This window comes from Sorex araneus, chromosome 1 (assembly GCF_027595985.1).
Source record: "Sorex araneus isolate mSorAra2 chromosome 1, mSorAra2.pri, whole genome shotgun sequence".
Lineage (NCBI taxonomy): Eukaryota > Metazoa > Chordata > Mammalia > Eulipotyphla > Soricidae > Sorex > Sorex araneus.
Window position 1 is genome coordinate 311,913,945 of NC_073302.1, and position 16,077 is coordinate 311,930,021.

The window sequence follows — 16,077 nt, forward strand, 5'->3', positions numbered from 1 at the left end:
AATTACTCCTTCCATACATATCATTACTATTATTCTTTAACTATACTATAACTTTATAATATTCATTATTATAAAGTAATATCTTCTTTCATCCATAGGACCTTTTCATTTCTATTTTTAAGTGTTTCTATCCAGAAAACAGCAGGGTAGGTGGAAAGTATCCAATAAGAAAAAATTATTTCAAACCCTAAATCATACCTAACAAATTGGAAGGATCGCAATGATCTTGCAGAGATACAATTTATAACACTCAACAGTTGAGCTTACAGAGATGTATTTTATACAGACTGAAATTCAAGGTGCGAACTAGTTTGCTTTCACCATTACCACAACAAAACACTGCATCGGGATTTTCTGTATTAGGAGACAGAAACAAATTTTCCAGATAGCTTGTTATACATTTCACATAAAAGTCTGCATATAATTTGAGGAGATGGGGGGAAGTAAAGGATGGGTATCAAATTAGTATTTGTTCTAATGACAGACAATATAGCCTATGCACTGCCCCCCTCTCTTTTTCTCTCCCTATGTGCACACACAAATCCAGCTCTCATATTCTTAAAAACATTTTACAGCTATTCTGGGCAATATGAAAATCTAAAAAGTGTCTTAGTTTCTGACAATTGAAGTAGGCTTGTTAGTTGAATGAACTCTGGAAGGACATACACAGAAAATTGCCAGAATCATAGAACTTACCAGAGGCTAGCCTAAAACCAATTCAGGACTTCAATAAATTCTACTTTACACCAGCCTGTATTAACTATGCTGTGTGACCCAGTTTATGACTTAGTAGTCTTTTACAATGTTAGAAACAGTGATTTCCTTAGGAGGAAAGCTCTGATTCGGCATGTACAGTTCTAGAAGGCCATTATACATGTTCAGATATATGTGTTAAATTCTCATTCTCATAGAGTTTTATTTCCAAAAGTTGTGTATGCATAGTGAAATGATAATGTCCATTATGATCCTGTTCCAAAGGCAAGAGCGAGTTTTTAAAAAGTTAGGTTCAATGAGCTAGGATATTTGTGTACTCGTAGTTTCTTTTATTAAATTCAAGTTAGGGAGCCAGATAAATAGTACAGTGGGCAGGGTGTTTGCCTTGCATCGACTAACCCGAATTCAATCTTCAGCATCCCATATGGTTTCCTAAGCACTACCAGGACTAATTCCTGAGTGCATAGCCAGGACTAACCCCTGAGCATCGCTGGGTATGACCCAAAAATCAAAACAAAACAAAAAAATAAATAAATAAGTTCAAGTTAGTTACCAGAATGATTCCAGTTTCTCAGAGAAATTAAAGAAAAATCAGAGGGATTGGTGTTGAATTATTGGATCCCAAAACTGCAACTATCAGTAACTTTGTGAATCATGGCTCTTTAATTAAAATTTTTTTAAAGATATATGATATAAAAGGACAGAGTTCATTTTAAAGGAAAAAAGAAATAGAATTTTGGTTGTGATATAATTGAAATAAATATATAGAACTATGATTGCATAGTTCAATGGAATTAAAGTTCTGTTTTTTAAATAATGAATTTGAGTAGTTTGCAAAAGCAAACATACTATGATAATATCTAAAAACAGTCTTTAAAAACACACAGCTACCATAATAATATCACATAATGATTTATAAATGGACTGGGGCGATAGCACAGCAGGAAGGGCATTTGCCTTACACGCAGCTAACCCGGGTTTGATTCCTCTGTCACTCCCGAGAGCCTGGCAAGGTACCGAGAGTATCCCGCCTGCACAGCAGAGCCTGGCAAACTACCCATGGTGTATTTAATATGACAATAACAGTAAAAAGTCTCACAATGAAGATGTTACTGGTGCCCACTCGAGCATATCAATGAACAATGGGACAACAGTGCTACAGTGCAGATTTATAAATTAATTAATAAATATCAATTAAAATTAAAAAATTGAAATTAAAGAATTCTGTGTACCTACTATAAAACTATATATTTTTGTTCAATATGATGTGTATGGAGGCATAGATAATTGATGGAGTGAGACCTAACAGGTCACTTGTTCAAATACATTTGACTCCTTTATAAAAATGTTTCAAAAGCAACATGTCATCTGTGATTCGCTCACCTAACAGATCTTATTATAATGTGCAATTATTTCTCATCTAACTTAGACTACTATTTTCCTACTAGAATTTTATTAAAATGTGCCTCATAGCATGGATACATTTGATGTTTAAAACTTGTCAGCCATCATCAACGTTGAAGGATAACATCCTAAATGTTATAATGAGGAGAAAGGAGGAAATATTTGTCATTTTGTGTCAATACAATGACTTTTTTTTAACTTCAGAGCAGGTGGATATTCAGACATCTAAAGGGGATACTCGAAACCCCAAGCATGTATTATTAAAGCTCACAGCTGAGGCTTGCTGACAAGAGGAACAATCATGAAACATCACCTTTTATTTCATCAGAGAAAGTTGTGCTTGCCCAAGATCTGAAGCTCAACATCCATAAAACGATTTCATACAAGTGACACCCTACTCAAAACAGCTGTCTGCAAGCAAAATAAATGGGATTTAATCTGCCATAAAATAAGTTGCACAATTTCTTTTTCTTGAAGAAGTCGTGCCTTTGTGACACTGGTGAGCCACAACAATTTCCTTTGAAAAGAAGCATCTCTTCCGTGCCAAACTCATATTAATTCAACCGTGCGGAGTTTTTCTTCAGCAAAAGCAACTAGAAAGCCAAATTGGCCTATCCAGCACCTGATAATTAGAGTAGCCTTCCTCTAGGTTTAAAAGGATCAATATAAAACAAGATCTCTAGGTAACCGCTCAACCTAGAGACAGGTTTTAAAGTTTGGTTGGTCATTACAATTGAATTACATGGAATTGTTACACAGGCACTAGTGATATACAAAAATCACAATTTCATATGTTTCAAACTAATATTGAAGAAGACGAAGAAAGAACTGCAAAATATAGTAAAATTCCAGGAGGAAAAATGTCTGAGATGGGATTTATCATTTCTTTCAAATGTAATTGGTTCCCAGGAAAATACATTTAGGTGACTTACAGAGTATCTATTAATACTTAGAGTGCTCAAACTGACTAACTTTTCTATATTTTTTATATTCTATGGGAACCGCTCCGTCTTCTCAAGATAGAGTTATGCTATGTTTTCATTTATTTCATTTACTGAAGTACTCAATATCATTTTTAGTGAGAAAGGAAAATGAAGCAATAATACATATTTAACTGTGACATTTTCTGTCCCATTATTTTTGATATTTAACATCTAGCCAACTATACAGTGAAACTTAGATTGTACCTCTTCTGTTGCCCATTTTCCATAATGTTTTTGTATTGAAAATTAGACAGAAATGTTCCATTCTGATAATCACATTATACCAAATACACTCTCATATTCTACATCAGAACATTTAACAGTTTTTGTTAAAATTAGCTATATAAAACATGTCTATTTGTGTTAAAGTTTTAATAAGTGTACACAAATTTAATATAAATCACAATGAAAGTTGACTAAAAGTAAAATTAGGTTATTCATATTGTATCATATCAATCAAAATGCATCATATTTAGATACATTATTATTTCTTTCAGCAGACAGAAAAATATAATCTCCCTACCAACATTTTACAGCATTCTGAATTCTGTATTCCCGTATTAGAGAATTCAATTAATACAATAAATTTGAAAATTTTATATGTAATAGTTAGCATTGTATTTTTAATTAAAAAGTAAGAGGAATAAAAATATTCAGGGTGTTTATCTCTGAATGCTTCTATTGAAAGTTTTTCCTGACACTGATGGGTATTCAGAATTTATAAATACAAAAATTTTTACAGGAGTTAATTTGGGATTTTGCAATATTCAAACTTAGGCTTAGGGGTGGAACAATAGCACAGCAGGTAGGGCGTTTGTCTTGCATGTGGCCAACCTGGGTTCGACTCCCAGCATCCCATATGGTGCCCTGAGCACTGGTAGGGGTAATTTCTGAGTGCAGAGCCAGGAGTAACCTTGTGCATTGCCGGGTGTGCGACAAAAAGAAAAAAAAAACCAAAAACTTAAGCTTATTTTTCTTATGTCCTTATCTTAATATCTTAACTTTGTTTTAGACACTGAGGCTTATAACATTGTTAATGGTGGGTTTTGTCTGACCAATTCCAGTACTGCACCTTTCCCCAGAGCATTCACTTTCTCTCACAAGTCTAGTGACCCACTATCATTCTATATCCCAGCACTCTTGAGAGTTTCACTTTTTTCCCTCTGACTTTGATAAAACTATTTTACATGCATATTTATTAATCTAGGAAACAGAGTCTCTCTAGATCCTAGGCTCCTTCTCAACCACAAATGGTAAACTAATAGATAAAACAGAGCCATCTTATTCAAAACTTACATTCCAATATTATACAATAAGATAAATTTATCATGAGAAACAAAAATATTTTTCTTTCATTAGCAGAATTCATAAGAAATTCCTAAACAACAGGAAACACAGATGATGCATTTCATAAGGTGCCTATTACTTCTAGCCTCTTAATGGGACTTACATTAATATTGTATTTTGATTTTAAAACACAATTACCCTTACAATTTAAAAAATGTGATTACCAAATCGAGGTAAACCACATATCTTTGAGAGTGACTAGCTCTCAATAAAAGTGAGATATAAAAATTGCTTTTCTCACAGTCTAGTGGAGTGTTTGATGGGATGCCAGCACTAAAGCATTTTTGTTGACTGTCATCTCAGAATCTTTATATGCACTTTCGTATTCATATTTTATCATATAAAATAGAAAAGCACTATCATTTTTTATCTATTTTACAACCTTTTCACACTGATATCTTCCAACTTTGAATAGTTACAAAATTCATGTAAGCTGATTTGTTCGCGCTTATAAACTTAGCTTAATGTGTACTTGGTGAACATTTGAGTAAAATAGAACTGGTCATGCAAGACTGGTCATGTTGATTTGTGAAATTATTTAATTCCTGTGATTTTAAAGACTTTTAGAAACTGAGATACATGAAGAGTATACAATTTTTATGGTAATATAGATCTTAAAAGAAGTTGTTTTATCAGTAAGACACTATCTGTTCTATATATTTTCCCTTCTGAATTAGTCATGAAAACTATTGAATGATGAAACAAAACAGACCTATTGTCAGAATGTATTTGTGTAGCAAAGGTAAATGTTACAAAGAAATGGAATAAAATAAGTTAGATAAAATAATATAGAGGTCACTGTTACTGTCATCCCATTTCTCATCGATTTGCTGGAGCAGACACCACTAACGTCTCCATTATGAGACTTGTTACTGTTTTTGGCATATCGAATATGCCATGGATAGCTTTCCAGGCTCTGCCGTGTGGACGAGATACTTTCGGTAGCTTGCCAGGCTCTCCGAGAAGGGTGGATAAATCGAACCCAGGTGGGTTGTGTGCAAGGTAAACGCCATACCCGCTGCGCCATTGCTCCAGCCTCGTAATTTCCACCCCAACTTATTCTTATATGGAATGTTGCTTATACATAAAAGAATAAAAAATAGAAACTTTGAATTTAATTTAATTTAATTTTTAATTTTTTAAATTTTATTGAATCACCGTGAGATAGTTACAAGCTTTCATGTTTGGGTTACAATCTCACAATGATGAAACATCCATCCCTCCACCAGTGCACATTCCCCACCACCAATATCCCGGTATACCCCCCCTTTCCCACCCTCCTCCTGCCTCTATGGCAGACAATATTCCCCATACTCTATCTATAATTTTGGGCATTATGGCTTGCAACACAGACACTGAGAGGTCATCATGTTTGGTCCATTATCTACTTTCGGCATGCATCTCCCATCCCAACTGGTTCTTACAGCCGTCATTTAAAACTAGAAACTTTTAAAATAATATATGTATGCATGATAGGATATTTTTGAAGTGCTATGTATGTATCCATATAACTTGAAATTTCAATTCAGATTGTGAAACACATCTTTGATTTGCATAACACCCATGCACAGATTTTGTTGAACAGAAACTGATATGATGATGTGGTCTGAGATTTTGGGTTTCTTATAAGTGATACTATTGATAATGGGCTATAGATCAGACTTTGGGAAGCAAAGATTCATGCTCTCTAAGGAAATATCAACTGGATTTCATTACAATCTCTAGTACTGGTTATTTGGGAAGATAGTTTCGAGTGTGGGTTCTCGTCTAACTAGTACTAGGAAATAATAGGTGTTTGTGAAATTGAGTTCCCACCTCTCTTTCCTTCCCTAGGCAATGGCATCAAACAGGAGCTAGAATAGCGAGAGCACCTGTACCCAGGGCAGGATTCTCTGCTTGCCTTAAGGCAAGTGTGTCAGTGACGCCTGTGACTAGCCCCATTTCGAACTTGCATTCATCTGAGTGTACAAAGTTTAGAGAATTGTCAGATTCAAATATCCCCTATCTCTAAGGTTAAGCCCCAGCTTATTTCACACATTTCAACATTTTCCATGTGGATGCTGTTAAGGTTGCCTGAAATTTGGAGATAAGCCCAGGATTAGTCCTGCTTTAAAGTCATCATGAAGCCTTGTTACAGGCCTCAAGTTAAGTTGTTAAATGTATTTCTGAGAGTTTACTGGGGGGAAATCATATTCACTAACTTTGGCAAGCTTCAGATAGCAAAAACAGAGAGCTGCCATTGGGAATTTACCTGTGGGCCTCACCTCCATGGTTTTATAGAGAGAGGCTATGTTCTCAGGCTATGACAAGATTCTCTTGACGCAACTTGCTCCAGGAAGAATTCTAAACCGAGAACAGCTAGATGGGATATCTGTTTCTTTTTTATTCATTTCATTATTATTTTTGGGCCACACTCAGCTGTGCTCAGGGCTTACTCCTGCCTCTGTTCTCTTGCTATACAATGCAATACTTCTTGTTTTCAATCATGGTGGTAAATTTGAGAGAACTACAAATTCCAGATATCTTTACATATTTGTTATTAACATGACTAGAAAATAACATTAATCAGGTTTTTTCCCCTCTTGGCATGAGTAGAAACTAACCTGGAGGACATACTATATAAGGCGATGATATTTTACTATTTTGTTAAAGTTTTATTGCCTTAAGTCAAAGGAATATCCAGACAATACATACCGAAAGGTGTTATGCATGCTAAAAAGACTTGAGATTGGAAGGTAGTTTTGAAATATACTTTAAATTCCAGAAATATTTTACAGAAGCAATAAAACATAACCTACTTTACTTTGAAAATACTGGTAAAAATAACTTTTACACTACAAACTCATGATATTTGGCTTGTTAAAAATGATATACTTTCATGTCTGCAGTTTAACAACATTTAATAGCATAACTTTATGTAAAATTATAAGAAAAAAGAGAATAAATTTCTCCTAGAAATTGAATACCCAAGACATCTTTGAAACAAATTATACTCCCTTCCATGAAAATAGAATTTTAATTTTCTTCAATATCTTGATTAAGTTATCTCCTAATTGGGAAAATTAGATTTTTAAACAAATGTAAAAGCAGTGTTAATTTTGCTAACACCACAAATTACAAAATAGACCTTCACCTGCCCTCTGATTTCTGTTGCTTCCAAAGATTAGCTAGCTAGGTGGATAGATGAGAAAGATTCTGTGGATTATTTCTGATTTAATTAAGAAGAAAATATATAGAAACTATAATTTGGTAGTAGGTGTGCATATAAACTATTTAGCTAATGGTTGAAAGCAATTTCTTTTCTGTGTGTGGACAAGTCATTCAGTCATTCATGGCTAATTCCTAACATTATGGAAATGAGAGAAGTTACTATTATTTTCCCAATTTTCATAAAAGCATTCTGAGACAGAGAGTTAATTTACCCAACGGCATATAGTTAATACTATTGATAGGCTTCTAGCCTGTGTTTATATTATGAATTTTATGTGTTTCCCATAAATTAGGAGTCAGGAGTGCTGTTTTACAGATCTACCTAAATATCTAGCATTTCATAATAGGATGATTTGCTTTTGTAATGGGAAACAAAAATTTTGGATGAAAGGGTCATTCCTAACCATACAACTTTAGAATTAAAATATACTCTGAAAGATTATACAGTATTTTTTTAAAATACTATTCCTTCAAAATTGACTTTTACACACATGGGCAGATTAAAATAATTAAATTTATGTTTTAAAAATTGAATTTGTTGAATTCTAATGATCATAATTCATTCATCTTGTGAATTCCTCATAACAGAATATTAAATTAAAGATTTCCTTGGGTTTCAATATACGATCCTTAAAAATGTCCAGTAGGAAAGTCAAGCTTACTATCACTGTCACTATAACTGTCATCCCATTTTTCATCGATTTGCTCAAGCAGGCACCAGTAACGTCTCCACTGTGAGACTTGTTATTGCTGTTTTTGGCATATCGAATATGCCATGGGGAGCTTGCCAGGCTCTGCTGTGTGGGTGGGATACTCTTGGTAGTTTGCTGGGCTCTCCAAGAGGGAAGGAGGGATCGAACCCGGGTGGGTTGTGTGCAAGGCAAATGCCCTGCATGCTGTGCTATTGCTCCAGTCCCCAAATCCCCATATCCATCTGGAATAATTGTTTTGCTGTTAACTTCTCAAGCATTAATTATATTCCTACTCGTCTAAATCACACTTGCCATGTAATATTTTATGTAGAGGATAGTACAACAAAGTTTTAATTGTATAAACGATGACAGTGATTTGATGTTAAGACACGTGTAGATGCGACAATTTGCTCCCTTTCTGTGACTTTGAATTGGAAATTGCCCCTAAGAAAATTTGCAGCAAAAGATACTCTACAAATCATAATTTTCTGCTACCAAGTGCTTTCTACTATATTACTTCCAGGTCAAAATTCTTTTATAATATATAGTTTACCAAGTCAAAGATCTTCTTGTATAAAATTCTCCTGCTATATTATTTTAGGTACCAGTCAAGCAAAAAAAGAATATTAGTAGGATGATACATAGGCCCAATCCCTTTCCACATAATTTTAAAGAAAAATTTTCAGATTACTAACATCTGGACTCTTCATAGTTTAGCCTGAGGTTAAAAAAAAGATGAAAACTAATCTGCCTCACCCTCAACAAGATAAAAAGGCAACTAATGTATTATTTAAATATTTTAAATAATGGATTTCAGTTATAGATATTGGATCTTATTTATTAATAAGCATTGAATAAACATCAAACCCAGACATGGACATCTTTGAAATTAAACCAAAAATAGAAAATCTCCCACCATAATTTAATGGTGTAAGACAGTCCAATTTTGTGATATGTTTTACTTGTATTTCATTTAGGCAAGTATTTGAAACAAAGCTTTGAGGTCACAAATTCTGTTAAGGAAAACCAAAACTAACAGACTTAAGCAGCTTTTCCATTTAAATATTTTTTTTCAAAACTATGAAGAAAATTACGTTGTGACAGTTAATGCCATTTAAAAATTTACAGTTAAACTATGTGAACCAAGGAGTATGATCTCTTAAGGCATAAGGATAATATGCAATCAAACTCACTTATTGCCATTCTTATTCTTTTTTCTTTTTACTGAAATACATATAGTTGCACAGTTTCTTCATGAATAAAATATTATAAAAACTTAAATTCTGAAATAATTAATGACATTAATATAGGTTTTCCCTTATTTCAAGCTGTCAAGAATGAGGAACTTTATTTCCTTACAAAATGAACTACTTCTGCATTTAAACCAAATTTGACTAATCAAATTCAAATACTAAGATATTTTTATACTGTTTCCCTTTAATATGAAAAATACAGAATTTTCTAGAATATTAAAATACACATGATCTTCGAATACACTGTAGAGCCTATTTTTGCTATTGTCTAGATATAAAGTAGCCAGGATTTTCAAATAAAATATTCATTTGCATCACATATAATTCCTAATATTTATCAATCAATACAAGACAACCTAAAGAATGTTTCATACTGTCAATAACAGAGTGATATCTGTTCAGAAATAGGACCCGATTGTATAGTGCTACTGAAATCTTTCAACATTCACATGACCTTCTATTTTGCAATATTTATCCAAAGCTGAAAGCAGAAATTGAGGCATTTTGCCAACACCTGTCTAATTTACAGCAGAAATTTAATGCAAATTTCTTATAGTTACCCAAATGACAGCACTAATTTCTTATTCAGATTTTTGTTCAGTTGGCTAACATTAAGTGAAATCATGACATAGACCCAACTTCATAATCATCTTTGAGGTAGAATCAAAACATCATCATCATCTTCTGTCTTTTCTTAAAAATAATGATTTGTGTGATGAAAGAACAAGATAAAAATAAACTATCTTACCTCTGTCACTGAAGTCATCTACCAGAATGATTTCTGCTATCAGTGTCTCGGGGGTCCGGTTAATGATACTGTGAATGGTTCGCAGGAGTGACGTCCAACCTTCATTATGGAACGGGATAATGATGCTGGTGTTCGGTAATCTTTCCAGGTACATCTTGTGCTTACAGCTGGAGAAAGTAAAGAGGGGAGGATGTCAAAGGCAAATTGAAAATGTATCTTGTACAAATTCTTTGTCATTTGACAAAGTGCGAAACTAAATTTAGTATGATAGTTCTACAATCAGAGCTTGTGCATTTTAAGGATCATTTTAATCATTTGGATAATTCATTAATGATTTCATCTCATTATCACTGTCTGTGGTGCAGGAGAGAGAACCTATAATGTCTCCATCACTAAGCCACTTCCCTAGCTTCTTCAAAATCACTCTTTCAGAACTACTGATCTTTAAGACCAGCAACTCAAATGAAAGCTTAAGCATGTATTGCAGTAACTTGCTTTTGTTAATTTTTATTTTCTTCTTCTAATCTGATATTAGTAAGTATGTATTTTATAGATAAAATTGTTTCAACTGAGCTTATTTAGTTTCAATGAGTTCTCTTGAAGTTTTGGCAGTTTAACTAAATTAGTATGTATGATTATCACTGTGGTTTCAGTGAATTTCTATGACTAGGCTATATTTAAGGCTCTAAGAGGGAACAAAATCAAAAGTAAAACAAGTAAAGATAAGATTAAGATCTAAATTAAGACATCATCACAATCCCAGTGGAAATTATAAGAAATTTCATGCTGACCCATTAAGTTTTCTGAGATTAAAAAAACAAATTTATTTTTTTGAATTAAATTTTGTAAACAAATAATTTTTCTAAAATTAAATAAAATTTACTATATATAATTTCTATTTTTATTTTTTATAACTTGTTTAATAAATTATGTGTCAATGCAGATACAAACTTGGTCTTAAATCTCTTTTATTCTGATCTCAATACTGCTTTCTCTGCTTTCTTTATAGAGGGTTCTCAGTGTATTTAAATTTGTTTGTTAACAATTAAAATAAGGGAAAGTTTCAGTCAGTTCTGAGAATGAGAGCTTTTCCTGACAGGAAACCTATAGGATTGAAACTCTGGTTACAGAAAGTTTCTGTTTTCTTTTCTTTTTCTTTTTGGTCACACTTAGTGGGGATCAGGGCTTATTCCTGAGTGTGCTTTGAAGACCATTTGGGGTGATGGGGATAAGATGGAATTTAAGAATAGCTCAAAAATGAGCATTAAAATTTTAAAGTTCAGTTTATCCAAATGGTTGGAAATTTTTCAAATTTGAAAAAGCCTGAAACAAAAGACAGTTTAGAATTTTAAATTACTTAAGAAAAAAATTACAAATCATGAAGGCATTTTGAAAGCTGGTAAAAAGAAAGCAATGTAGTCTGTACATATTTGCTGAACCATTCACAGTAATAAAGATAAAATTTAATAGCAAATTTCACAGACTTTGAGTCATAGACTTGATAATAATCTTCTATTTTTTGAAGACAATGCATAAATACTTTCCAATAATATATATTGGCATTTGCCAAACCAAGAGTTAGAAACATACATAGTTTCATATAACTGCATATTCAAAACTTAATTTTCATTTGTCTCCTCATTGTTAGTTTATGTTTATGATTTTATTCATCTAATAAAATAAATGGATAATTCAACGATGCAAATGAACTAAAATTAGTGTTAATTACATATGTACAAGTCAAAGGGAAGTTTAGCCTAAGGAGATACTTATTTTTATGAAAGAGTATTTACATAATGGACATTTAGGTAAATTCTCTTTTGTTTCTTAAGACATTCTTCTCACAATCTTCAACATATTCTATATGTCTGCAAAGGCTGACCATTAGTTTTTGGTTCAATATCAAAACCTAAGCCTTAAAAATCACTTGGACAGGGGCTGAAGCGATCGCACAGCGGGTAGGGCATTTGCCTTGCACGTAGCCGACCCGGGTTCAATTCCCAGCATCCCATACGGTCCCCTGAGCACTGCTGGGGGTAATTTCTGAGTGTAGAGCCAGGAGTATCCCCTGTGCATTGCCGGGTGTGACCAAAAAAGAAAAAAAAATATCACTTGGGCAGGAATGATTCATTCAAGTGTTTGGATAAAAAGTACTTACATGAACAACTTTGCAATTGTGTATCTTACAATCATTCAATTAAAACCATTTTTTTAAGTACTTACATATTTTGAATACTTTTCCCTCAGGGGAGGGAGCACACCCCCTTTACTCCTGGCTCCGCTCAGAGATCACTCCTAGCAGGCTCAGGGTCTATATGTGATACCAAGGATTGAACCCGGGTCATCCATATGCAAGGTCAGCACTTTATCCCCAGTGGACACTTGCCCCAATATCTCTACATAAGTCAGTTTGCAGCACTTTCTGTTAGCCTATCTAAATTTTTACTTTTTACAGATTTTCTTTCTTTTTTTTTCTTTGTTATATGTTGCCTAGCTGCATGTGTATAAGTGGTATGTTCTTTTATGTCATGAACAACCCTGAATCCAAAAGTTTAAGTCAACACATAGTGAAATTCATCAATATTTTGTCAGAAGGCTCCTTAGCACAAATAGCAAAGATTTTATAATTGCCAGTCACTGTGACAAAAGACAGCGAGAACACTGATGAATCTCAAACTGGAAATATATAGACTGTTTTAGATGACGTGTTTATTTTGCTTACAACTTACTGGTCAGAGTAGTTAAATAGTTTTGACTATTGAATGTCTTTTGAATTTTGTTTGAATTTCTTTACAGTTTAGAAGAAATACTAGAAGAAATATTATCAAATGACAACCTAGTTCTCATTTTAACCCTTTGCCTTCTTTTCAAACAAAAAGAATCTATTTCAAAGCTACACTAAGTGTAAAAACTTAAGACTTAACTTTATCATAAATTTAAAACACATTATTTAACTGCAATTCATTTTTTAGAGCTTCAAAATCTACTTAAGAAACCATAAGTTTCAGATTCTTATTTAATTTATAATGAAGACAGTTTTAAAAAGTTAAACCTAAGTTATCTTACAGTAAAATATTATACTAGATAAAGAGATACTATGAAGGAATAATAAATGAAAGACACCTTTCTTAAACTAAAAAAAATTCAAATTAAATTCAAACAATAAGGATTGTTTGAAAAGCATTTATCTTCACACAGCTAGGTAGCATATAACAAAAATTAGAGCACAACATTCTTCTCTACTGTCATTTTAACATGTCCTCTTATTATTTTAATCAATCAGTACTAGCACATGATCTAGTTGGGTAAATAATCTATGAACAATTGAAAATAAGTATAGTTAGATGGAATTATTAAATATAAACAACCATGCTTAGATAATTTGTTTCTTGTTTTTTTTTGTTTTCTGTTTTGGTTTCTGCTTTTCGGGTCACACCCAGCGATGTACACGGGTTACTTCTGGCTCTGAATTCAGGAATTACCCCTGTCAGTGCTCAAGGGATCATATGGGATGCTGGGAATCAAACCTGGGTTGGCCACGTGCAAGGCAAATGCGCTAACCACTGTGCTATTGCTCCAGTCCCCAATTTATTGGTATTTTAAAAAAAATCTTCTTCACGCTAACTGAATCTTGATTCTCTCTGATTTTTTACTTTATTTAAAGGAAATAGAAATGTTTTATTTGAATAAATTATTAGATAAATATCTTTGTATTGAAAATACATTAAATAAATATCCTTATTTAAAGCAAAGTGAAATGAAATTTCATTAAAATGTGGATAAGAGGTCTCGGGCTGGGGGGATATTGGTGTGCGCTCTGCCGAGATACGACCTGAGTGGCCACATGTTTATTTGTATGGCCGCTCTGCTGCTGATGACCAGGATCCGGAGGCCAGCTAAACTACTCTGGGTACCAGCAACTGCTTCCACCAATGTCTCTAGACTGTGAACTAAGCCTGAGCTCCATGCTGCCCCAGGAAGGGAAATGATGCAATTTCTAACAAAAATCTCACTGGACTTAACTACTAAAGTACTAAAATGCAGAAATCCTAAACCGCGTGGCCGAGACTTCATATCGCTTCATTCTCAGCAATGGAAAACTAACTATCAAATGCTTCCTTGTCAGCAGGGCTGTTTTTTTTTTTTCTTTTTGAGTCACACCCAGCGATGCTCAGGGGTTACTCCTGGCTTTGCACTCAGGAATTACTCCTGGCGGTGCTTGGGGGACCATATGGGATGCCGGGGATCGAACCCGGGTCGGCCGCGTGCAAGGCAAACGCCCTACTCGCTGTGCTATCGCTCCGGCCCCAAAGAGCTGTTTTTTGAGGGGGAAACTCCAACAACAATAGTGAATATTGTGTTGAAATACAGAATGCAATCAAGGTAAAGAAAAAATGAAGTGAAATTTATCAGCTACGCAAGCAGGAGTGGGGGCTCGTGGGGCGGGAGGTATACTGGGGTTTTTGGTGGTGGAATATGGGTACTGGTGAAGGGATGGGTGTTCGAGCAGTGTATAACTGAGGTAAGCCTGGAAACTGTAACTTTCCACATGGTGATTTAATTTAAAAAAATGTGGATAATAGGCAATCTAGTTCAAAATACACTAATTGGTTGGAGAGATAATATAGTGGGTAAAGCACTTGCAGTGTACATGGCCTTCCCAGGTTCCAACCCTGGCAACATACACACTTTCCTGATTACTGTCATCAGGAGAGATGCCTGAGGACTGAACTAGGAGCAAGCCCTGAGTACCCTGGCTGTGGGCCAAAAACAAACACACATAAGGAACCCTCAAAAAAAACTAAACTCAAAATACTGTAATTTGTTTGATCTCATAGCTACAGTATTTTTGATACATCTAAAATTTTCAGTGTTAGCATCTTGGTCAAAACTCATTCAATGTATCAAACAAGTTATTTAGTTATTTAGTTAGTTAGTTAGTTATTCACGTTGTGGTTTTGGGGCCACATCCGGCAATACTCATCTGTTACTCCTGGCTCTGCACTCAGGAACCATTCCTGGTTATGCTCGGATTCATATGGAATCCTGGGATCTAACCTGTGTCAGTCATGTGCAAAGCAAGCACCTACCCACTATACTGTCTCTCCACCCCCCACAATCAATTTGTTGGCTACTACTTTATCACAAGCCTTATAAAACGACTTACTGTTAAAAGACAGTTCAAGCAGTTATACCCTATGCATTGTTTTTAAAAGACTTCCTGAACAAATATGAGAATAGACCTTCAGTGGGAAGCATGCCATTGGGGGAAGTGGGAGATAGAACAGCCAAAGGCTGCATAAAACAAGGGTAAAGTGGAGAGAAGTGTTCATCAAGAAGGGAAGCTGAGAGGTAGTAATGTGTTGGGCGAGAAACACTCTCAGCAATACTGTAAGTGCCTGCAGTTATCAAACCTCTACAGAGGCAAATTGGTGGGTAGGAGGAAAAAGGTGGGGTGGGGTTCACACTGATGGAGGGAAGTAGACACTTGTGAAGGTATTGGTGTTGAAAATATGTCTTAACACTGAATAATCATAATTCAGATGACTTTATATATATCACATATATAGTGTGTATATATATAAATGAATGTATATACATGTATATATATTATATATACATTCATTTATATCTATATATAGCATATGTATATATAAATGAATGTATATGCATGTTATATACATGTTATATACATGTTATATACATGTTATACATACATTCATTTA

The 16,077-nt window shown here is 34.0% G+C and overlaps 1 protein-coding gene across 5 annotated transcripts in view; it reads right to left on the reverse strand.

Annotated features, from left to right (window-relative positions):
* The window catches only part of GALNTL6 (polypeptide N-acetylgalactosaminyltransferase like 6), a 1,098,691-nt gene that overhangs the window by 634,742 nt on the left and 447,872 nt on the right, over window positions 1–16,077 (reverse strand). For all 5 annotated transcript variants that reach the window (XM_055118910.1, XM_055118897.1, XM_055118904.1 and 2 more), the window contains one exon: window positions 10,352–10,518. In XM_055118910.1, coding sequence (XP_054974885.1) covers window positions 10,352–10,518 — 167 coding nt within the window. The remainder of the gene's footprint in view (window positions 1–10,351; window positions 10,519–16,077) is intronic.